General features: G+C 43.1%; 2 protein-coding genes across 3 annotated transcripts in view; one reads left to right on the top strand and one right to left on the bottom strand.

The window, feature by feature from the left end:
• The window catches only part of BTBD10 (BTB domain containing 10), a 48389-nt gene extending 31034 nt beyond the window's left edge, over positions 1-17355 (bottom strand). The window contains exons 1-2 of one of the 2 annotated variants that reach the window (XM_078859052.1): positions 17225-17355; positions 10078-10256 (exon numbers count right to left, since the gene is read on the bottom strand). In XM_078859052.1, coding sequence (XP_078715178.1) covers positions 10078-10199 — 122 coding nt within the window. In that variant the 5' untranslated portion in view covers positions 10200-10256; positions 17225-17355. Of the gene's footprint in view, positions 1-6379; positions 6529-10077; positions 10257-17224 lie in introns of those variants that run through there. The other variant, XM_078859053.1, reaches the window with a different exon arrangement.
• A 432-nt stretch (positions 17356-17787) lies between these two features.
• TEN1 (TEN1 subunit of CST complex) lies at positions 17788-24602 on the top strand. Its single transcript, XM_078858806.1, has 4 exons — positions 17788-17921; positions 22139-22256; positions 22752-22909; positions 24077-24602. Exons 1-4 carry the CDS (start codon positions 17876-17878, stop codon positions 24205-24207), a joined length of 453 nt encoding a protein of 150 aa, XP_078714932.1. The 5' UTR covers positions 17788-17875; the 3' UTR covers positions 24208-24602.
• Positions 24603-26447: the final 1845 nt, after the last annotated feature.

The following is a 26447-nucleotide window of genomic DNA, read 5'->3' on the forward strand; positions in this document are numbered from 1 at the left end:
AAATACTATCTAAAATACTTCAAATCACAATGTACTATGTTGAATTTATAGATGGAATATCTTAAAATGGCAGCAATGGTGGCCCGGTTAGATTTGATGAATGACACAGCTTGATCACAATCAGTGCTACATTATGGACTTGTTGAAGAGTGGCTTTGAACTAGTTTGTCAATTTTCTGTCTTGTCATATTGGCTTCATTCATGCCCACAAAGGCCCTGTGTGTTGTCCAGTTCATAGAACTAACATTGCTCAGTTTTTGTTCCAACAGGTGTGTACTAATATTTCAGCACCCCAATTAACAGTTGCTCAATCGTTAAGCTAGATGACCCTTCCAACCTAGGAAGTGTTTCACAATTCCTCAGTCAAGTTCCAAAGGCTTAGAAAAAAACTTCGTCCGAAGTCATTTTCATAGATGACTCCTGCACATGGAAGGGTATTGCATCTGTGCTGTGTTCGTCATCCTTACCAGTCCTGTAATGTTTAAGTGGAAGGGTATTGCATCTGTGCTGTTTGTCATCCTTACCAGTCCTGTAATGTTTAACTACAGGTGCTGAATCACTTTTGGCAATCATGTATGGAGATGTGGTTTGAATTCATAATGCAGGGAACTATATCCAATATAGCAACTAATCAATGAGTTTGATTAGTTGTATGTGGCCAAATAGGTTGGGTGGATTACTGAATTATTGCAAAGTGTGTGAGTGAAACTTACATCCGTAATTTTTTTTTATTGGTTGATTTTTACATACATTAGTTATGCTATTTTTGGGAAGCAACATGTTTTCTGGACAGCGTTCACTTTTCTGCACCGACATATCTTGTATTGCACTTGGCACCCCGACTCTCTCTTACAAAAGGGCCCCATACCTCAATTAGCTCACACTTGGTCAAAAACACGATTCATGATGACTGACGATGATGGCACCCAGGTGGTCTGTGTTATTGTTGTGCTATTGGCAATGGTCAGCTATTCACTCGCTTGTCATCACGTCACTAGGACGGACCCGCACAGTCGGTTCACACTGCAGTGAGTGAGCGACTCATGACACGGATCGTAAAAGCACCCAAACTCTGACATTTGTAAGTAACTTATCGTTTACAGAGTAGTCGGCGGGCAATTGATCAGCTTGCTACGAATATATTATGTCACTTTGCAGATGCTGACGTTTTGATGAAGTGGTTTCAATAATATACAAGAATGACATAACTGAAGAATGGTTGCAGAAACATATTAGTCACATGTGATTATCAGATTTAAGTAGTAAGCCCTACCGTGTGGGTTCGAGCAGCAGTACTGGAATGCCACCAATGGTTAGTTACTGTTGACACAGGAAGACAGCGGAGACACCAGGGATTTTTACACAGGGTCAAGAAAGGACAAATGATGACCGTTTTCCCCAGCCAAAGCACAATTATACCCTCTGTATTTGAACATATTTAACAACTGTCAGGGTGGGCACTGCCAAATGTCGACTTTTAGGAAATTTGGTTAATGTAAACAAGAATTTGAACAAACTGTAAGTTTAATTAAAATGGGTGAGGTCTCCTTTACCTTCACACAACCATTGGGGAATGCAGCAGACCGCCATTCTTATCCATAAGTGTACGTCACATACTTTGTGCATATTTTAACATGTTGTCAGTGATAACATTTTATGTGAACATAATAATTCTTATAAAATGCATTTAAAAAATATCTGTTAATATATTAATCAGTTGACTTCAATATAAGTTAGTAAAAGTATGAATAAATAGTAATACATCTATAGTGTGGGAAAAGTATGGCAAATACCTTGACAAACCCTTTAAGGCTTCTTCGAGTGGAGGCCCTTACGGCCTTACGGCAACAGTGGCAAGGGCAAGTAATTTCAGGGCTGCCCCTTTATGTTACGATTACCTATAAATGTAAATACGACTTACTTTCAACTTATAGGACAAACATCTATATAAATAAAGACCTTAATCTGCGTCTCAAGAACCTCGACAAGGTAGAAAGCTGAAAATTTGGTACATCGGTAGCTTTCAGGACAGACAGAAAAAGTTTGAAAATCCGAAATTGTTTATTTTAAGACCCCCAAATCTCGAGATTTTAAGTGTCCCATAAACATGTTTGTGCGTGTCATTCAGAGACCGTTCAAAATATAACATTGCAGTTTTTTTCGTACGAAAGAGCGTTAAACAGCAAATAAAATTAAAGCGAGAACCATTGTTCTATCTTTTATTGTTTGAGATAGTTAGGATTCAAGCGTGAATAAAAACATATGCATTTTATATTGTTCAAATCTGAATAATTCTAAAACGGAAAAATATAGGAGTTTCCCCTCAGAGCATTAAATGAATACATGTTTGTTCTTTCTAATAAGAAAGAACGAAATCTGTAAGATGAGCGATTTCCAATGGGTACGTCTTTAAATATCACAAGTTGAATCAAATCAACAATTTTTGTGTGTTTTTTGTTGCAGAAAAACACACATTTTTGAAGTAGTTGTTAGTGTCTGATCGTAGATAAAAATTGTCAAAACATAGTATCAGGTTCATTATTATATTTATTGAAAACTTTTTCCCTGGCGAAAACAGCCTTCCTGAACTAGTTACAATATAAACAGTGACTTAGCACGATGCTTTAAAAAGTTAGGATGGAGTAGTGTTCGATCTTCTCATAGTGTTGCATGTGTTAGTTTATTCATAATATATGTAAAGGTCAATGTGTAATGTACTGTGTTTACTGCTTGGCTGTTATTCAGAACTTGACCAGGAAGACGGTGGTGTTTGTTGCCAAGGTGGCGGCTTTTTGAAAACGGTTTAGTCTTCATTTCAAAAGACAAATTTTTACCTTTGCATCTTCGAATTCCCTCTGCTCACGTGAACACCCAATTTGGAGCTGGATTTCTTTAAGATCAACCTTCAAAGCCACATGGCAACAAGGGATCTAATCAATCAGCCTTCTGATCTCAAAACATGGACTTTCCCTTTTCTCCACGTGAACATCAAACAAAATGAGGCAGGAATTGGAGTTTTGAATGTACATTTTTTCGACATTCAACACAGAATGCATTCACAAACAATGTATTAAACGCTCTATTTAATTGTGTAATGGTCTCGATAATTGGAAACGTTGCCACAAACTGTACTCTAATTATATGGCCACATTGAAAACAAAATAAGTGGTGGAACGGAGTGTACGATTGATGCCAAAACCAGTCGTCACGACTGTCACTTGGCATTACTCAGATTCATGTGCTCTACTGGGCTTCAGAGCTTTCTCAGATCTTCCAGTCAATGGTTCCATCAAGTTCACATCAAAGTCCAACGACCCCTGCTCCAGCATTAAAAGAGCCTTTTAGCAGCTTTCAACGAGTCATGTAAATTATAATCATCTGCCTCCTAAATAATGTATCTATATTAAAATGCAATACAGGGACAAAGTAATATCTGAAGTTTGACCATTGCTGTAAATAGGCTAAATAGAGAACATAACAACACATTCCAGGAAGTACTTAAGGTGACCGACAACCTTGTTTTGGTTTTGAATGATGCATATGTTCGGGTAAACTGCACAGAAAAGCATTCAATGTCCCTTCCATACATTCACAAGGAAGAAAACCCCTGTATTTTGATGGATTACACAGGGTAAGAAATACCCAAACTTTTTCGGTGAAAAAAAATCTTAAGACAGACTTTGAACGACAATATAGACACAAAGCTCTTGGCGATTGATGTCATTATTTTTGATCTCCTCTTTAAAAGCAATCTTCACTTGCAATGTCCTGAATTATTACCCGACCGGAAATTTTCAGATACTATAAATTCAAGGGCTCCGCTATCGAGTCTAGCATATTAAAGCTCATACAATAACTTACTTTTGCTGAGATATTAATATGCAATAAAATAATAGCTTTCAAAAGGAAAATGAAGACGGCAAGAGCTTGTGCAGATCTCCAATGGTCGAACTCCCCCCCCATCACCAAACACGTGAGCTGCTCAAGAGGCCAAGTTGCTCTCGTTTCAAAGCCACCTGCTTGCCGCAAATCACTGTAGCGATGTTGACTGGTGTTGACTGATAATGCGCAATTTACTTAGTAGGCGTTTGGAAAACAAGACAGAGGTAAGCGCAGAGACATGCAACGCATGTCTTTGCACCAATCTGTTGTCCCCATCAAGAATTATCCTGTATTTGACCACAGATATGAACGGACCAAAACACACTTGATAGCTGGAAACATTCATGGACAAATGATACACTAACAAACATAATGCAGCAGTGCAGCAGATACACTGCAGCTCGTATAAGCACTAACGGGTTGCCTGCAACAGAGGAACATTGTGAACATGAATCTGACTGAATAGCTGGCAGTGAGTTGATGAACATCACCTGAGATGTATATACCCATCAAAATAAAATTAAATGCCAGAACTAAACATTATTTAGATAGAAAAGCAGAAGGTTTAGCACTTATCTCGAATATACCAGCCCTGAGTGACTGTCTTACAGACAGATGAAACTAAAAAGTGTATTAATTATCAGGAAATGCTATCGTAGTTAAAGTGGACTGAAAAGCAGACTATTAATTTATCCACATTGTACACGAGGCCACAGCTGCCATTTGTAAAACAAACTTCCAGTCTCATTTGGATATGCGATCAGTCAACATAACACTGTGCACTCCAGAACGAGGGACTTCATGGAACCGTGCAGGTCCTAAAATTATAATAAACTTGAGAAACCGGTTTGGTTACAAGCTGGTTGTAACCGAGATTCAAACAAGAAATCTCATCAGGGGTGCTGGTGCAGTGCTCTGAGACACTCGGCTACCTCCTGCTTGTCAAATATTCAAACTACCAATACAGTATGTGTTTTTTTATCGTAAAACGTTTTATATATATAGTACGGTTGGCTTCGTACGATGCTAAATAAGTTCAACATACATACTGAGAAATAGCTATGGGGATGATTTTGAAATGGAAGCCAGCTATTAGCGTTTAACAGTTTACTCATCTCACTCAAGCATATTAGCGTCATCAAGTTTTAAGATATTACCAGAGGCTTAAGAAACAGTACTTAAGAACAATACTAGAAGTAGCAACTGAGAAAAACAACCCAATGAAAATCAACCACCACAATAGACTGCCTGCAATGCTTGCCTTATCCTCGAGGTATTCAAATGCAAACATCTAAATGGATGATTTCAACAAATGCTGGCAGGAATTCTCAAGGATCTCCAGTGGGCCTAACTCAAATATTTGGTACATGTGTTTACCGGGTTCCCCTGAGAGAAGAGTGTGGGGAGCGGTAGTGTAGCGGTTACCACGCTGCGCTTAAAACCCGTCGACCCTAGTTCAATTCTCGCTCACGGCCAACACCAGTGACTTTGATCGAAACCGGTCCTGGGCTTCCCTTGGTCGACTAAGCCTCAAAAAACGACCGAGTGTGATGTGTAAACATTGCCACTCGGGAGACAAAGGCGGCCGAGCATGGTGCTGGCCACCCATCCCTTCGTGTGCCGTTCTGGCCTTCATGAGCACTTGCCCCAACAGTCTGTTATAGGCTATACGGGAGATCTTTGTATTTTTGTGTGTGTGTGTGTTCACTAAGGTCCCCTGAGAGAGTGCGTGTTTGTTCACCCTACACACATTCCCGCAATTGCTCACGTGTTCATGTTTTTTACCAAGGGGGCTTGGCAGTGACGTTTGATAACTCCGGCTCTAAGCAGTGACATTAACATTTAGAAAACTCAACAACCCGTTGAGTCATTGTGTCCTGTTATTAGGCATGCTTCAACAGCTCAGAAATGAAAACTATGTTCCATTACACAAGCACAAAAGACAGATGTCTTTAAGCATGACCTACAGTACACTTTTAAGAAGCTATTCTGAGTTACAGATTGCAAAACATCCACTAAAACACAAACAAGAACATGACATAACAGGCATACATGACAAATGGTTCAACAGGGCACGTGGAGTCTTGGTCTCCACACTGAAGCTCCAAACGAATCCCAATTGGTTTATCTGCCATGCAACAGCAGGGGAAAAAACTGTTGACGGCTAACGCTGCTCTTATCAGTGATCATTAGATGAGGATTCACTTTTTTTAATCCTCAAAGTAAAGCACCTGTTTAGTTTTCAACAGCACCGCAGTGTCGTTAAAATCTGACTTTGTATTCTTGAATAGACTCGTCGCCTTCCCTCCTCTGCCCCCCCCACCCCCCTTGAGCAGAACACACGCGGCACCCAGCAATCTCAAGATCTCGAATCCCACTCACGCCGCTGTGGTCACACATCGGGGGCGAGACGAACGTACTACACACAACCGAGGCACGCGAACGCGTTACGAATCGACCGTATGGATGGGCACAGCGGCGGCGTGCCGATACTCACTGCCTCTTCATGTTATTCTGCAGAGGTCAGGCGTGGGCCGTGATGCCGCAGCCATGCGTGCTCACTGCGCGAGACCTGAGACCGAGCGCCAAGGCGGGTTTCTGGATCGACACCGCCCGATGCTACTGCTGAACAACCAGAGCCTTCAACGCCCCAAGAGGACTGTGGGAGCAGCATTGGGCGGCGTTCACGTTTTAAAATAAAAGTCTCGGGGGTGGGTGGGCGTGGGGGGAGAGTGCGGGGCTATTTTTTTTTATGTTGCGCCCCGTTTTGTTTTTCCCTTTCAATTTGACAAGGTCAATCGTTTACATGAACAAAAGGAATGAGGGTAAGAAAGAAATGTGTGATATTAGAAAATGCAGTATGTTTGTAATACATATACTTATTGTATGTAAAATTTCACATTCAAACTCGAGAATTTGAAAAAGAAAAGGGTACATATGTATATTTAATGACTATTTAAAGCATTGCTCAGTAGTGGTATTGAAACATCAGATTATATTGTGGCTTTGTAGAGCAGTGATTTATACTTCAGTTGCTGAACTCTTAATTTGTAAGGGGGGTTTTGCTTCTCACTAAAATCTTGGTAATGATCCAGGAGATAATGGAGCATTTCAAACCTCACTCGTTGCATTTTACATTTCACAGAACTCACAATTCAACTGAGCTAGCCTAAGGAAAAAAATAAAAATAAATTGTGAATTTAGAACAGACTACAATTACTGCCACCATTTCTGGCGAAGAAAACCATTTTAATAGCTCATCTTTTGGTGATAATTTAATCAAAATTTTTTTCACAGGTTAATGGCAAGTGAAATGATTCGGTAATTGATAAGCCTAATACTTTAATTCATTCACACAAGTAAAACATAGATGTATTATATTCACCCTGTAGATATTCGTTGTCAATTCAGGATCACAATTAGATTTTTGTCTATTCTCATCACATGATTTATATTGATTCAGTTTTTCTGTATCGTTTGTAGAGTTCCGTTGGTCCGTTTGCTGAAATGGTAAATTAGCATTTGTATCAATCATAAATAAAATACCCCTCACACAACATTCATGTGTGTATCATGAGCATCATAATCTAGGAATCGATTCATCATTAAATGCCTCATATTTTTGAGAATTCCATATTACTGAAACCTATGTATACCTAAATAACCAATTTTTTTCATATAAACGACTATTTTGATGCAATCCCTTTCAACAACAGATGGCCAGCCTATATGCGCAAAAATAAAATGCGTGCAGTTTGTAAAGTGCTGTTAAAATGCTCGTGACACGAGCACTGGCGGCGATTTAACATTCCGCATAAGAACAAACACAGGCGTGCGTTTTATTTTTCACGCAAATTTAATTCTTCTTTAAACATCTCATTATTATAAGTCTCCACAGTTCCAGGCACACGCATACCAAATGCAGCAAAAGTTGGTTAATGCAGACATGTAATTTTTTTGTTATTTTCTTTGAACCTATCTACGTGACTTTACCGAAAGACCCAAAGAATATTAATGCAGACAATTCTATGAAAATGTGCTCACTTAAAGAGAAACATTAAAAGGGGTTAGCAACACCTGAGTGATAGTGTTCCATGCCATGCACGTCAGTCTGATTGAACACCCCCGATGGTGGGTAGTCTGCACAGCTGCTATGGATACTTTTCCTCCACGTGTGGATTGAACATTGTTGAGCTCTAGTGTAAGTTATATTTACAATAAAAAGTGTATGAAACACCGTCAATGGCCTTTTTTTAAAGATCGTTTAGTTAAAGCTGAATTTCTCCTGCACTTTCATTGCAAAATATGCACATATAAAGTCGACACATTGACAAAAGCCAATTTCCAAATGCAATAGCCCAATGTTATTCGTGAATTCGTCAAATTTAGGCTTTAACTTGTCATACGAGTGGATACATTCCCAACAGGGCACATCCCTGCATCACTCAGCTGTTAACCAGAGAGTTGCACACCCAAGACAAAATGTGATTCTACAGCAACACAGCAAGTCAGCGGTAAACCAAACAAATGTGCACCGCAATCCATCAAAATAAACGCCCAAGCCAAAAAACCACCACCCACCAGTGCCCAACCTCCCTCTCCGAGGAATGCCCAAACCCTCTTAAACTCATTACACATTCTTTGGAGTAAACAAAATATAGTATTTACCTGAAAACAGAGAAGAGCACGTACCTGAAAAAAGCTTCCAAGTGCAATTTCACCCACAAATTTAAAACTTTACCAGTCGCAAACACGTACAAGAATAGCAACGGTTTCTTAAAAAAGCTACGATGTAAGTTGCACATGCCCCACTAAAGATATATTTTATTGCAGGTAATTAATGACACATTCGCTTACATGAGTTTTTCCATCAAGCCCAACAAGTTGAAGATAGAGCAGGTTCATAACCATACCACTCGCTGCAAATGGGGCACCACCTTGTGTTCATTTGCAAAACCAAAGCTGGAATATTCCAGAAGTCGTTGCTTGGTCTGAAGGAATGTGGAAATAATTGACTAGAAGGCTGACGGGAAATGGAATAAGTGACCACAGTAAAACTAAAAAACTATTTTATTTTAATAGGTAAGGCCCACTGAGCTATATAGCTCTTTGTCAGCAGCGACCTGGCCACAAATTATAGCTCAATGAAGTGGCTTATCATGTGTAAATGTATAGAAGTCAAATACTGTAAAAGCATGTTTCTAAATGTGGAGGGAAAAACCAGAGGACCCGGAGAAAAATCCACGCGACAACAGGTAGAACATGCAAACTCCAATATACAAGCGTCAGGGTCGGGATCAAACACACGACCTCCTGCATACCAGGCGAGGTAGTTAACATCTCACCACCGCAGCGCCCAAGAGAGTTGCACTTTACCTTCTCTCAAACTTAGTTCCAATACAATACAAACAATTAACTTCCTCTACCTCAGTCATTCAATACATTGACGTTATCCTGGTCGCGATTTTATCAATTGCAATACAATTTGACAAATTATTTGCGTTGTTTTTTCTTTTTTTTACACGTCTCTTTTGTGAACAGTTTTATTTGCATATAGTTTGCTTCACTCGTGTATAATGATGCTATTTATTTTAAATCGCCGAATCATGAAAAGCTTACCAGAAACACAGGTGTGAAAGAAACAATGAAGGCAGCCAAGTGTGGTGCTTGCTACTCATCCACTGCAAGCCTATTCTATCCTTCTGAACCTATTACCAAAGACATATATTACCCTTGCTGTTTTTCGTTTTATTTGGTGATGTCAAGACCTTAATTTCTCACTTAACATGTTTTGGATCATGTATACACTCTAGGAGCCACAGCCATAGCAAGAGGAATACTGGATATGGTGTGCTGGGTCAACATATTTTTCGGACCCAGCCAGACCTCGCTGGAATGAAGCCCTGGCAATGTCACCTGGTATATACAGGTCGTGGGTTCGATACCAACCCTGACGCCTCCTGTATATTTGGAGTTTTCATGTTCTCCCCGTGGTCGCGTGCATTTTTATCTGGGTCCTCCTATTTTCCCCTTCGCATTTAGAAAAATGGGTTTAGAGCAGTTGGCTGCTATAAATGTCCACGTGATAAACCACGTCGTTGAGCTATCATTTGTGGCCAGGTCGCTTCTGAAAAAGAGCTATACAGCTCAATGGGCCTTACCTGGTAAAATAAAATAAAAATGTTTTTTGCATACCTTGGTCTCTTGGAGTATCGGCGGCGCCGGGTGCTCGCTTGTGAGTCCCAAGAGTTGGGGTTGTGCTCCCAGTACTCGGGGTCACTGCTGTTGCTGTCATACGCCTGGGGGCGGCCAGCCATCCCACTCAAGGGAGAGGTGCGGCGACAGCAGCGGCAATCGGTGCCGCAGCAGCTCCCCTGGAAAAAACATAAAGACAATATCAGAACCCTGCAGCATAACCCTGTTTAAAAAAAAAACACTCAAGGGCGGGCAAGAGAGCCACCATGTTAAACAAACATTACATGTCGATTTAAAGCTTTCGTGACTGCAGGGATTCATCTTCTTGGTTCTTTCGGTAAAGTCACGTAGAATGGAAATAATAAAAGAATAAAATAAAATAATATAATATTTTATTATGTTTTGTTTTTATTATTTTATTATTTCCATTCTACGTGACTTTACCGAAAGAACCAAGAAGAAGAAACATTACATGCTGAAGAGAATGAGTGATGATATGATCTGCTTTTGTTTATCATGCATTCGGCTCCAGATTTCACTCCTATGTATGAGGAAAGGCCGATGGGAAAACTACCACTGGTGTTAAAGAGTCCGAAAATGTTTTGCCTTGACAATAAGAATTGAAGGGGGGCCTCTCTGAGCCTTCAGCAGGGGGACTAAGCCCCTTTCAGCTCCCTGACACTACAGCGCTACACTGTTGACCCACATCACTGGCAATCCAGCACACGGGGACACTATGGTAACAAACACAGCACATGGGTGGGCGTTAAGATGTTAAACACAAAGCGCTAGGGTTCTCGGAGTTAAAACTGTTAACATAGCATACACATTCTTGAATTTCCCCTGAGGTTTGGCTACATGCAGTTTACAAAAGGTTTAGTAATTCTTTAGTTTGAGTTAAAAAAGCATGGTTGGAAAACCAAATAAAAAGGTCATGAGGTCAGTGTCACTACCTCCTTTTTGAGACAATGGTAGCTTAAGTTCCATCTTTAATATCTGAAGAGGAAGAAGATGTCCATCTTGGAATAAAAATGTTTGACCATTACAATTAAGCACCCATGTCAAAGGCATACGATTTGTTTTTTTCATTCAGTGAAATTATGTTAATGTTTTAAACGTGAGCTTGCTTACAATTACACAATCAGATATATAAATATTATATTATAAAGACATAAAACTGTGAAATGTAGTCAAATTTTTTTCCGTGAGGTGAAAATAATCACCACCAGCAATTTTATATATTTGTGTGATTTATGGTCACAATTCAATTTTATGATTCTCCTCTTTACAATGTGGTGAATGGTAGTGCCTCTAGTGGCTACAGGGCTGAAGTGAACCCATTTCAGCACGAATGAGGAACATTGATTATTATGCACGTGATTCAATGTACATTAAAGCTTAAGAAACAATATTAACTGCTGAATTGATATAAAGTTCCACCACAAGTTGACTCAATAGCATAATTTAGAAAAAAACTAAATACTGGAAAATTAGGCCCTTACAGTTTAAAAGCTTTGAAGATCCAAAAGTCTTCCAAATAAAATAAAAAACTAAACTATTTTTATTTTACCAAGTAAGGCCCACTGAGTTATTTAGCTCTTTTTTAATAGCAATCTGGCCACAAATGATAGCCCAACGAAGTGGCTTACCGTGTGTAAATTTATAGCAGCTATATACTCTAAACGCATGTTTCTACACATGGAGGGGAAAACCGGAGGACCTGGAGAAAAATCCACGCGAACACGGGAAGAACATGCAAATTCCAAATATAAAGCAGGTCTCAGGGTCGGGATCCAAACCCACGACCTCCTGCATACCAGAAGAGGTAGTTAACATCTTGCCACTGTGGAGCCCTGAGATGGGAGACCAAATACGCAAATATGTACCTACTAGGAGTGTCCCGATTCCACAGTGCAGTGTGAAACAAGGTGTCGTTGTAAGCGATCTGCGTGCAGCCTTCATGGAGGCTACTGTGAATAAATAAGATTGCCACTTGGCAGCGGTGGCACCGTATGAGCACAAACAGCAGCTTGTGGGCCCTGTGTGCTTTCGTTTCTGCATTAAGTTTCATGAACCCTCACCTTATGTTCTATGACTGCATGTGCCAAACGTTAGATTCCCTTGAAACGGAAAATTCATCCTTGCGTGTGTCCGTGAGAGAAAACCCACAACTACAGCGCAAACTCACTGCATTTGATGGTCTAACAATATCAGCTTCCATTCAAGGCAGTGCAGTACATGTATCATTGCTGTAATCCTGTTTGGGGCTCTTGTTGTAACCAGTTTCATTTGTCTCTTCTAATTGTGGATTTAGTGTGCACGCCTTTAGCCGGAACAATGCGTGGTTACTGTAGCTTCTGGGAGGGTGTGCTTCCCCCCCCCTCTTGTGAAAGATCTACTGTACTTATCAATTGACTATCGCCTGATTCTAAATGAAATTCACTTGCGTAATAGAACATAAGCAAGAGGAATATACCAATAGATATCTAGACAACCGTTCAGTGATACGGACTGCTGCAATAAACTGAAAAAAGCACGTCCTCTCAATAGTTTGCTCTTGATTTAAGATTGACAAAGCATGACAGATACATCAGCAACACTTATTTTTAAACACAGTCCATGTGATTCAAATTGCAATGAGCAAGACAACATGAAGTTGATGTCATCTCTTGATACAAACAGAGGTTTATATCCTCAACGAAATTTGAATGAGACCGTTTATAAGTTTATTTTAGGTCCTTACAGTATGCTGAACTTATTTCGCACCGTACGTAGCCAACCGCGCTTATCGGAGGCACTCTAAGAGTGCTTTATGCAGCCGGGAGTTTCTAGAAAAAAATCCATAAATACTAAACCGCTGTATGGCCACTTAACGACTTCACCATAAGACAAAGTGCCCTACTAAAGTCAAACTTTAGACCACCCTCACGTAAACAAGTACCGGGAGGGTGTTGTTTCCATTATTGTTCCTTAGCGCGTCTTAAAAATTCCTCATTCCAAAATGGGGATCAAATCTGTCGTCCGCAAACTCACCCTATGCAATTCTGTCCGTGTGGTAAAAAACAACATTTGTAAAGTGGGAATCAGTCTAATAAGCAAACAAAACACGTACAGGGACTCCTCGAATAACGAACGAGCTAGGTTCCCGAGGTCTGTCCGTAAGTCGATTTGTTCGTAAGTCAAACTTTTCTCCTGTCGATTCCAAACATGTTGTATGGCATGTACACTAAACACGGGAAATGGCTTTAAAAGTTGTGTAATCTCCTGTAGATGTAGATACCATTGCTTCGTCATGTTCTGCAGATGTAGATGTCACGACCGACATCTATCGCGGGGCGGCTGAATTTACGAATCTCCGTACAAACAGGCAGCTGGACATACGGAGAGGTTTGTTCATATCTCTGAAAGTTCCTAAGAGGCCATCCATTTAGTACGTACGCATGAAGGGAGGGGGGTAACCCAAATGCATAAGCTTGCGTATGGGGGGTCTACTGACAATGTACGCATAGGAAACGGGGAGGGGGTGAAGCCTCGATAATAATTTGTCTACATTGGCCTTCAAATGAGTTAGATAGTCCGGCGGTGGACTATCTGTTTGCCTAAACACGTAAATATTATTAATCCTTGATCGTTTCTGGATTAAACATCGGCCGTTCTATAGGATTCGGTGGGAGGGGGGGGCGTCAAGCGTACGTACGCAGGTGGGGGGGGGGGGGTAAAAAGTACGCGTGCGTACAGGGGGGGAGGGGTGAAGTTGACAGATTTTTGCGTACGTACGAAATGGATGGCCCCTAAGTCGAATGTTTGTAAGTAGAGGAGTCCCTGTACATCACCAGCAGCCACGGTAAATCACCTGCTGGATGAGGGTCTCCCCATGCCACGGAGATCATGGGGGGGGGGGGGGTATTTAACCATACTTTGCCACACTGATCAGTACGGGTTTGCCAAGGCAGGAAACCTAGAAAACAAAACTAAGGTACAGCAATTGATTTTGCGCGTCGCCCCACAGCCCTATGACAAATATCACAAGCTGGTTACCATCCAGACTCAACCCTGCGAAGCTTCCATTATCTGATGACATCGGGTATATAATGGGTAATTTGGTCTGTTATATTCCCGAAAACCTGTAAAATTTGCATGATTCTATAGCAGAGACGACAGCAGACTTCAATACAAAACATTAACTTCCCAAAAGTAGTCTGAATCTCAATATATTTCGGCAGAAAACAGCGTATCCTCAACAAACAGTTTGGCTCCACACTGGGCGATTCAGCTTTACAAGGTGATTCTCACTTTAAATCCTCAAGGGACAACTCTAACAATGATCATGGGTCTTATTTAACACTCGAAGAGAATATTCCACAAAATACAAATCTTATCGCTATCTGCCTCGTTTGTGTGTCCCAGGTTATATGGCAGGAGTTCGAATCTTTCTTCGTGAAAACAAAGGTTTAACATTTATTGACAAACGCTCCATTACAGTGCTCTCATGATGTCACTGGATTGATATAAAAATGTATGGATGAAAGTGCCACAAAAATAAGTATTGATTAACTTCATCACGCGGGTAATTATTCGGCTTTATTGTGCACGCAATTATTCCTGTTTTCCTATAGTCATGATCATGTGCATTCAATTATTTCCAACTCGTGCAAATGCATGCTAATAACGTTTAGTCGAATGGGAAAAAACAAACAAGACGGTCAACACATAAGATTGCCCGGTACTTAGGAAAACGCACACAGACAACATCCAGTGCAAAGGACAGTACACGCGAGACCGTATGAGAAAGAACATTCAGTACTGATAGAAACAAGAAGATGCAGGATGGAATATATTGCACACAATTATGACAGGATATGGGTACGTTAATTGTTACATTCAAGAGGCTTTAAAGCCTTTTTTCTGTCATACAACGTTTAACAAGAGCCTGGATACATACGCCGCATAAGAAATAATTGCTACTTACACATACATTTATAAGCCCTTAACAGATAGGTGAGAGCAAGCGTTTCTCTCGGAAGACGTCAGTTTCAACAAATACTCAAAGCAAAATAAAATAACTATCCAAAATGGGTTACATTTTTTTTCTCAACAGGAAAACAACTGATGCTTAACAAATATGCCAATTTTAAAATATAACATAGTAACCGTGATAACATTTTGCCCAGTCGTGTATGTTGTTCATACACGTACACAATATACACACACCACCATACATATTAAACACCAACACACATACACCAAGTCGCCATTCACCAATAAGTCGTGGCACCACAACCACTGCATTTGTGCCCGGCTAAGTGTACTCTGAGGCCAAGTGACGTGTCAAAATTTAACTGGTAAGTCAGCAGCACAGACGTATTTCAGATGAACTGCCTGGGATGAATGGCAGATGCACCAACCTCCCCCTACGGTCTCCTTGCTGTGTTTTAGCCACCCGGCACTCTGCTCATAGTTGTGAGCGTCACTCCTTTGCCTTCTGCTGTTGTTTGGAAAAATGCTACCTCCAACTACCCAGTGGCATTCTTCATGAGCCTCCTCCACAAAGGCAGAACTTAACATCACTCAATCCTGTCTTCAGCAAGTCCATTCAATTTCAAGTCCTCCTCAACCACATCCACCCATCTGCTCTACAGTCCACACACAACACTGCGTCCGTCCAGCCACTTACACTCAGCCAAACAGTAGAGTATTGGGGCATGCCGTGGCTACGGATGAGAGCTGCGTGACCCAGCCGACAAAACCTCGTTTACCAGAGGTTCTCAATGATGGGCTTACATCCAAATCATACAATCCATTTTGGTTAAACTAATAATGGATCGTAAGCAGACCCGCCTAAATGTTTCAGGCCAGCATAGGTGTTACCCCGTAAGGAGCCCACATTTCGCAAGGATAAAGAACAGAGTGTATGATTGTGATAAGACCACGAGCTATGTGTGTGAAGCAACAGGCCAGGCATCTTACACACTCGTGTTACGCACCTGAAGCCAAGGTAACAACATTCAAATGATTTGGTGTCATATCTGCTGCCAAGCCAGAGCTGGCCATAAACACACTGCCCAGGTATGAGAACTCTGCCACCCTATTGACAACCACGCCACTCGCACAGAGCTGAGGTAGTAGAATTTCCCAAGCCATTTAGTATCCAAGCAATACTTTATGTTCCTGGCACTGATGCTTTGCTTTTCCCAGAGCTGTCAGTAGCCCCCCCCCATCTCTACATGACAAGCTCCCGTTTCAACAGCGAACTACTCAGAGGGCATCACTTCCCAAACAACATCAGCACAACACAATATCATGGAATAGCACGTAACCATCCCTTGACCGTACAAAACCTTTGGTCTGCCCCAGGACAGATGATGATGTTTATTATTACACGAGCAGCAAAGTGGAGTCATGGAAAGGCCAAATCGGTGACCTACGGGAGACCCCGGGGGGTGGCAGAGCCACCACCAGTGATCGCTGGCGGCGTTCGTCTTGGCCGGATATCAAACGACGTGGTGAAGTAAACCCACCGATATCTAAACATGTGTGTGACCCTGATAACGTGACACCACGGCACAACGTTGACACGTTGCAAGTGACATTGGCGTAGAGCCACTGTGGTTGTTGTATTCAAATCGCGATTCAACAATGAGCGGTGGCGCCAGCAGCTGCACCTTGAACCTCTCCAACGATGCCCAGTTCCATTCGGGGCCACGGCTTAAATGTCCGTGGCGAGGAGCGATCGCTGAACCGATTCTCCACGGTCATCAATACCCCCCACCACCACCACTGACCGGCGTGGTGAAGTATGGTCAAACACACACGATCACACACCGAATCTCGCCGTGACACAAACACGGCCCCGAGGCGAGGCCTTCATCCGGAGGTTGATGCCAAAAAGTAGCTGCGGACAGCGGCGATTGTAACGAGTCAGGCACAGGCTTATCAAATAGTCGCCGAGGCCTTGCCACACACACACGCGACTCGAGATACACCGTGGACACACACACATACACGACTCGAGATACACCGTGGACACAAACACACACATCCACCATCTCGTCTGGCGATAACAACAAGTCTCGCACTAGGAGGAGGAGGGGGATGAGGGCGGCCGCGCAGGGAGATGGGGACGGGGGTGGTCCCAGGTGAGGGCTACCTGCGTGTAGAGTTTGTAAGCAAGGTGTGGAGATGGCGAGAGAGGGGGGCACGGTGAGTCTCTCTGTCTGTCGCAGTCTTTCACCGCCGCCACCACCACGACAGCTCCCGGTCCACTCAATCCAACGGGGGGGGGGGCTGCCTTTAGATTCCACACCGCGCTTCCGTCGATAGCCGACAACCAACCCACCCCGCCCCGCCCCCCCCGACAACAACTTGCCCGTTTCCCATTGGCCGAGAGCGCGTCACGCGCTCGAAAATGCCGCGCACCCGTTGGCTACCGAACGATCGACGCGCGCGCAAGCGGACTACGAAATCGAAGCCGGGGCGGTTATTTATTTATTTATTTTGAGCCGCGCGCGCGGCGGCGATTTAATTATTTATCTGCGGGGAGGGGCGTGGTTTAGCTTGCCGTGACGTCACCGTTGTAATTTATACACCGTATAGGCAGCTCTGCCGCTCACCACCAACCGTCGCCGCCTCGTACGCCGTGCTACGCGGGGCTGCCTGTGCGGACTACGGATTCAAATCGTCTGATCGCGCGTTCGTGGCGCGTCCCTAATTGGGGGGCCTCAAGGCTGTGGGGCCGGACACGGGAGTCGCTCCACTGCTGGACTAGAATCGCCCGTCTCTCACGAGCCCTGCCATGTAAATGAGTGCCGTGACTTTAAACGTCGTTCGTTGTCGCGATTTAGAAGGTGGTCACCCACCCACCACCCACCATTCTCACTGCACGTGTCGTCGTTTGTTTCCAATTTTCATTTTGCCGCGTGCCGCCAACATGGCACGAAGTCTTTCTCGCAGCGAATCTCTTTGATGTCTGTCGTTGTCGTCGTAAAGACATTCTCCGCACGGACTGCGATACCACCCAGGCCAATTTCTAAAAAGTTGTTTGGTTTGTTTGTTGTAGTACAGAGTTAGAATGATGGCTTTAATCTAAGTGGTTGTTGTTGTTTGACTTGCATCCCACTGGGATTTTTGCACAGAGCGTTGGTTTACGGTGCTTTTTTTCTGGAAGACTTTGCAGTTTTTTCCTGGATTTTTCTGTTTGCGCAAAGTCACTTTAAGATGTTTTCTTGTTCATGATTTTGTTTGTTGCGGTTGCACCCGATTCAAGAGCCGAATGGCTCACAGGGCTATACCAAATACTGTAAATGAAAACTGAAACGCACCAGTCCATGGAACGCCGAGTCAACGTTTGGCCCAACGTTCCGTGTTTACCGGGGAGTGTGTGGTGCTAAGTGCCGTCGCGTTTGTTGTGGTTGTGTTTACACGGACGAGACGAGAACACAGAGTACGGTGTCCTGGAGGGTTGTTGACCGCCGACTCGTGTTAGGAGTTTGAAGGAGTGCGCGACCCCGCCGCGGCAACGTGGAATTTCCACCGCAGTGGGCGGCTGAGAGACTTATTTTAATTCGGTGTGTGAGCTTGGCATGTGAACGTGGAATTGCCACCACTTAGCTCAGGGCCGTCAACATTTTTATTTCTCTGTCCCAACGATCTCCACAATGACAAAATCGTTGGCCAATTTGAGTAAGGTCACGCCAGGTCACGCCGTAGGAATGTGGAATTTACAAGATTGGCCAGGTGCCACCAGAAGTAATGTCAACAAGCCACTCGTCTCAGTGACTCACTACGCGTCCGTTAGATACGTTGACACAATATTTACGAGTTTTATAAGGGGCATTAAACCTACCGTTTTGTCCGCTTGCACGCAAGGCCCTCACGCCAATTCGTGGAGTGCGTTTGAATGCCGCTTGCACGGGTGTCTGTGGAGAGATGGAGCTGATGCGGCACAGAAGGATGTGGAGCCGAGTTGACCTACCGATGACCTGTGCCAGCGGTGTCAGGATCGGCCTCTGGAGGAAGTTCGTGAAGGACGCTACTGGGGAATTGGAGGCAGCCGTCCAACAACAACGGAGGCAGAGAAATGATGCTCACGATAACTTGCAGAGCGCCGGGTGACTAAAACGCAGAAATTTGGCACGGGGGAGCACAGGTGGTGAATCTACCGGTCATCTCGGTCAACCCATGGCACCTGGGTCTGTTTCGTGACCTGCCAGTGGGCCTTCACCACTTCACGTGACCTCAAAGTGCACCTAGCATGGCACAAGCGCCATGCTGACGTCACCGCCAGTTATTGGCGAACGGCGATTTTTGTTATCTTTGTGGAGCAACTGGGCAGTCAGTCCTTCGTCTCGATGTGCAGTGTGGAAGAACAAGAGCCATTGACTGAAGAAAACGCTTGCCACATTTATCATTAACGTTTCTGTTTACTAGCAGACAAATGTAAAGGAATCTTTTGGGTACTGGACCTTCTTTGGAGAAGAGATATAGTGTGCTACTATACATAATCTGAATGTTAGTTTTCTCAAAATAATGCAGTGCGCTCATAATACCTATTCTGAAAGACTTGCCACATTCACAGTGGGCTTTAAATATAAAAGTATACAAAAGGCTGATGTGTTTGGCAAATGCCCTTATTAATAGTAGAGACTTCTTGACATATGGGTGGGAATCACACTATGGTGCCCTGAGAAAACTGTTTGACATATAGTTGACTTGAATAGTTTTTAAATTACATGAACAGTTTTCCATTCGTATTCATTGATTGGAAACAAAACCCTTAAAAGTCAACACATTTTTAGTAAAATCTGATTTTAACTAGAGGTGAATTATAAAATGTTGCCGAGTTTTTATTATGTGTGCACCATTAATCTATCGCAAGGGTTGGCAACCTGCATCTCCAATCTTAATTTCTCAGTTTACTTAAAGATTTAATTCATAATTAAGTAATACTGGTAGGAACGAAGTGGACCAGACCACCAATAGATTAATGTGTCCGTCCATCTGTCAGACAAGATGGCCGCCCGCTCCCCCTGCGATCTGTGAACTAAACAAGATGGCCGTCGCTTCCGGCGCCTCACGGCGAAACTTTCAACTTCGCTTCAAATTTACTTTACTGAAACGCAGCACGTTTTTTTAACACAGAGACAAGATACATTTATTAACACAGAGACGAAATACATTTAATCGCCTTATTTGTGCACGAAAAGCACGGCGCGAGGCCTAGTGCGGCAGGCTTCGCGAGGCCTAGTGCGGCAGGCTTTGCGAGGCCTACTGCAGAAAAGGCATTGCGAAGCCTACTGCAGAGAAGGCTTCGCGAGGCCTACTGCAGGGAAGGCTTCGCGAGGCCTACTGCAGAGGCTTTGCGAGGCCTAGTGCAGAAGGCTTCGCTAATTCTACTGCAGAGAAGGCTTCGCGAGGCCTAGTGCGGCAGGCTTCGCGAGGCCTAGTGCGGGAGGCTTCGCGAGGCCTAGTGCAGAAGGTGGTGGTCAATTAATCTCAGATGTGATCGTTTGGAAATGAAAGACTACGAGTCTTTAAATCTCACAGCGTTTCTTGTCAAAACAAACACTTTTAATTAACGTTACACTAGAATACAGTAATTTTTTCTTTAACTCCTCTATACCCGGTCGATATCCCTGTACCGGTACTAAGTATTATTCCTACCAGCCCACCCTGCAGGGTCCTGTTATATTGTACATTTTCTTAATTTGTTGACTTTTTTCATTGCGGTATTTATTGTATTTATAATATTTATGTGACCTGTTGCGACCTGGTGCAAACCTGATTCAAGAGCTTAGCTCACAGGGCAATTCTAAATAAACTGTTCCAGAGCCGCATGCGGCTCTCTGAGGAGCTGATTCATGATGTTATTCAAATGCATTGTGGCTCTTGAAATATTGATTCTTTTTTACCGAATTCAAAAAATTGTCTCTTGTTATTTTGGTTTCCGACCCCTGATCTATACAGTCCCTTCATCATGGGTTTATTGAGGACTTCTTATTTATAATGGTGGATTCTATTCTAAATAGGTCATTATTCACTGCTCCTTGCCATAGGTATATGGAACTTCCACAACTGACTCTGGACTAAATATGAGCTTATCACCTCCCCACAATCATTTAAGCCATGAGGAAACACTTTTACTTTTTTTATATTTCCAGCTCAGGTTTAAAGCATGTATGCATTAACTTTGTTCGTTCGTCTGTAATGTGCATGCCGAATAACTGCTTTAGTTGATCCAATTTGAACCAAACTGTGTTCATAACGTTGTGTTTCTATTTGGGATTTAGCATGTTGAAATCCACTTGTTGATCAAAATGTTGCCCAAATTTTGTAGACACAAACCAGAGCAAAAAAAGACTAAAGAAAATCCCCATTCAACGTGCACTTACGCTACGTGTTTTAGCTTTAACGCGGTTTTCTTTTAAACAACGTGTTTTGCTTGACACGCAGCACGTGCCTGCTTTAACACGAGTCAAGGACGTGATGGACTACTTTTCTGAGCGGCGTGGGTGTTGGCAGCGTTGTTTTGTGATGCCGGGAGCTGGTACTGACTACTGATGCGAGCTGTGACACACGGTGTGCCCTCTTCATCAATCTTTGTTCCGTGCAGCTTTGTGTGCGTAGCGTCATCTCACTCCCTTATCTTTTTCACTCCCCATGTCTCTCTCTCTCGCACACTTTTTATATAAATAAATGACTGTCACGCATAGAATATTTATATAAATACAACAAGCATGGAAAACATTTCCTGTCAAATTATAAACAAAATTACGGGCTGGAACGGCACCCCCACATTCACCAATAATCTTTATGGGAAAACTAATCCCGCTTAACGCGAATTCGCTCGACGCGGCAATTTTCAGGAACGCAACCTCCGCGTTAAGCGAGGACTTGCTGTATCGGCAAATATGTAAAAGTATGTTGCTTTGAAAGCTGCCTAGGGGCTCTAGTGCTACTAATTAAACTATTCTGAAGAGGTAGGAATGTTAGAATGCATTACATAATCTATGCACATGCTTGATTTTTTACATAACATGTTCCTATATTTATATTTTTTCCGTAGCCATGGCGACCAGGTTTAACCGAGCTCTACCTAGGCCAGGTATTTTCCGCTTTCTGTGGGAGCTGGAAGGAGGAGAGCCTACTGACGGCGAGGTGCAGAGCGTGCGCACCATCGGAAGGTACGCTGCACCGAGCCGAAACTGGAAGCCATAGTCTGCTTCAGAATGTTTCACAAATAGGAATTGCACTTTTTTTATAATAATTTGCAGTCCTTTGCCATTCCACGACTGAATCAAGGTCTCCCCACGCCATGTGTGTCACAAAAGGTTGTTTGACGATACGTCATTACCACACCGGTAAGTGCTGGGTTTTTTAACGTGGTGCGGGGCAAAGGAGCATTTTAGATATCACTCATGACTGATGACAGCCATGCCTGGGAATCAAACTCAGGACAGTTAGGTAATAGCGCAGTGAGTTAACCGCTCCACCCAAAGTTATTATTGCATCGTGGAATGCCAGTTGTATGCGGTCTAAAGTCGGTGGTCTTCCGTCAATGGTACATGATGTTATGTAAATGGTGCAAGGTGTCACGGCATTGGTTCTTGTTGTTCAGCGGTGCATAATGCAACTTCGGTGGCAAATGATGTTCACACTGTGTTGTCCCACAACCGTAGGATGGTCCTGTACGATGCTGTTCATTCGCGGGCGAGAGTCACGATGGTGAATGGGACCAAGTGTCACAAGCTGTGGGTGGACACGTCACTCATCGAGCCCTTCGCCACCCGCATGGGAGGGCTCTACCTGTTCCTCGGGGAAATCGAGAGGCTCACAGGTGACCAAGCAAGCCCTGTCCATTGATGACTCGCAATAAACGCCTTCAAAATGTACCGTTGCTTAAATCCAGTACGACATTCACGTGACAGCTTGTCATCGACTAGACACGGACAAAAATAAATCGGAGTATATTTGAGCATGGCATAGGCAGCACCACAATTGGAGCAGAAGGGCTCTGACCCTGGGCAGACTGGGAGAGCAAACAATAGACTTAAAATATCTCGTCAACTAAAAATCCCTATGAAAAATAAAAATAGGTTTTACCCTTTCCGGCAATAGAACAGGAGGTATTAAGGTGTTCAAACACCAAATAGAAACCTTTTGCAAGGAATCAAGTCTGCATTAACCACACGTACTTGTAAACAAACATGCTCTGATAATTAATATATGCGTTGTCTTTGAAAGTAATTGGACTACACCAGAGACAGCCTTCTTTGATACTGGCAAAAAAGGTCCCATGATTAAAATCCCTATTTAAAATGGACGTATGAGCCAATTCATTTTATCAATAAAACTTGTGCATTATTAACGCGTACTTTTTCCTGGTAAAGTAAAATCTATTAACGCATACTTTTTTCTGTTAAATAATGTATTGTACGTTGCATAAAAAAAAACAGTGACAGTGGAGAGCAGAGGGGAAAACCCACCAAATCTTAGGTAGAGAATAAAACCTTGAGTCAAATGTTAAACCAAGGAGCCTCATGTCCTGTCCCATCGGCAGAGCCGTCCCTAGGGTACGGCGAATCAGGATGACTGCCCCGGGTTCTGCGCTTTGGGGGGGGCCCTGCGCTTTGACGTCACAGTGTCAGATGTAATACTTCTGGTTTAGTTTAAAGGCGTGGGGGGGGGGCACACAGTGGGATTTGCCCTGGCCCCCCGCACCCACCCCTTCCCATAGACGGCCCTGCCAATCGGCTACAGCACCTACATGAAAGATATTTTCTTACTTAACATCTGCAGTGTTGCCTGCTCTTCCATGCCCACAAAGCCAGTTAGCCCACCCACTTGTAAAACAGTGGTGCCACTCGTGGCTTTTATGGGGCTAATTAATTTGCTTATAAATGTTATTGTATCTGAAATGTGGCTGATGTCTAGGAGTACGACAATACACGTGTAAAGACTGCTATGTGTGCCCTTGGCTATTGTGCTTTTATTTTTTTTGCAGATGAGGAGCGCCCTCTGTTGAAGGCACGTGTGGTGCAGTGTGTGGATGGCGTGGACCTCCCTGCCCTGGAGCAAGCCTTGAAGGACCAGCGCAGATATCTGGCCACCAGAGAAGGCTCGGAGATGAGCTAGTTAAAAAAAGCTCGAATAACTTAGATTCTGCCAGATAAAACTTTCGATTTTTAACCCATCAACTTGAACATGTATATCCCGTTTGTCATTGCACTTCCTGGATGATGGTCTCCCTACAGCGTTGCGGGTCATCGTGGTTATTTGACCCTACTTCACCTTGTTGGCCAGTGCGAGTTTGTTAAGCAACGGAGCACAGATGTGGAAGAATCGTCACAGTTTCAAGGATGTTTCTGCACTGCCCTCTGTTGACCAGAATGAAGCACAGCTCCGCAGCCACCTATATGACATTAAGCATGGATATTTATCGTCACAACTCCTATGACCTGTGTTATCACGAGTGCGCATAATGCATACCTTGCAAGCTCTATTAAACTTTTCTGTCTTGCATTTTATACCGAACTGTTGAAGAGTCTTGAACGTGCAGCGGTAGTCCGTGTCAGGCCAATGGACCGCAAGGCCGCGAGGTCCAAATCTCGCTCTGCGAGTGCACGGAATGACCAGGTTGGCGTGAGCTGCCAAATGCTTCGTGCTGATGGACGGCACACGCGTCCATCATCGCGGAGCAGATTGGCTTAGACACTTGTACACCAATATGCAACGGTTTGTAATCTTTTATTTAATTGGCAGCCAGTGCAGGTCATCACGAGCGGTCAGTGTGATGTGGTCATACCCTCCTCAGCTTCTGCACTATCAGACGTCCTGCTGAGTTTAGGACAGACTGGAGTGTACATAGATGGGATGGCATTGGCGCAGCCGAAGACATTTGCAATAGTCAAACACGACTGGTGATGAATGCGTGTGGACTAATATCTTAGCTGCATCAAGAGTCAATGAACGGTGTGTTGTACATAGCTGCCGTAGTTGATAATAGCACATGCCCATCACACGTATGTGTGTAGAGATTACCAGTTCAGGGTCAAGGTCAACTCCCAGGCACTTTACATCAGCAGACAGTGCCCCCCCCCCCGGAGTCATTATCCGACACTGAACCATGGCGATTTGCTGCCTGGTACCAAGCCATATGAACTGGGTCTTAGCGATTTCAGCGTTTAACTTCATCTGAAATATGTTGACATCGACTGGTCAATGTCATCATTGTAGGAGCTGAGGCGCGATCACGATGCAACACATGAAGCAGCTTTATCGTGAAAGTAATCGCACCATCGATTATCACATTAGGCTACGTACGGTGAAGAATAAGTTCTACATCTATACAAAGCTGGGTGTCATCAGCATATCTGTGTATGCCAAGACTTTGTTGCTCAGCGATGGTTGTCATGTCAGCCGTGTAAAGTAGAAAGAGCTCTCGACCCAGAACACTTCCTTGTAGCACTCCGCAATGGACTGCTGACTTGGTTAATTCCTGACCAGGGAAGGCGACGCCTGCATCCTCTGCCGGATTACAGAGTCAATCTACGACCGTACAAATCCACCAACTCCAAACGCAGTGTGAAGACGGTCGATGAGGATGTCGTGCTCGACCGTGTCAAAAGCAGCAGAGATCCTTAGCGTGCTGGGTGATCACCCATCCAAGTGTTAGCCTGGCTTAAATGCCTGCTTCGCTTCTGAGATTTTACGAGACGGGTCACATTACAAGTGATTTTGTCATAGGAAAGTCATTAACATTCTCTAAACAATATATAGTGAAGCTCAAATCTAAATGGTTTTGTGTTCATATGTATATTGACTTTTAGAAAGTTTGTAAATATATTTTGACCTATTTGCAAACTACAACAAATATTTATATAAAGATGACCAAACTTTTTTTTTACAAAAAATATTCCATTCCATCTTGCTGCAACCAATATAATGTATGTTCTGGATTCCTATTATATAAAATGCATTATTTTAGGATACAACTATAATTATGAAAATAAAAATCCAAACATTCAAATATATGCTCCACTTGATTCATAGGGAAAATGTTTTAATGCATTCCATAACTAAAACAATGCAATCCAAACATTACGTTTCATACATGTTTATACGATGTTTTAATATCTTAACGTGATGCTAATACTGCTTTGCGTATTACATTGTACACCGTATGAGCTTGAACAAATCTTGCTCTGACAGCGAAACCCTGTGTATATAAGTGCTTACTTAAAAGACGGTAACATTCCACGAGTTTCAAGTTGAGAGTTTTGCTCAACAAAGCTTAGCAGATATGGCACACTGAGTCATATGTGTTACTGGTTGGAACCACCTGGTTCCACCAGCCCACAGGGGATTATTGTGTC

This window comes from Lampetra fluviatilis, chromosome 8 (genome assembly GCF_964198595.1).
Source record: "Lampetra fluviatilis chromosome 8, kcLamFluv1.1, whole genome shotgun sequence".
Taxonomy (NCBI): Eukaryota; Metazoa; Chordata; class Hyperoartia; order Petromyzontiformes; family Petromyzontidae; genus Lampetra; species Lampetra fluviatilis.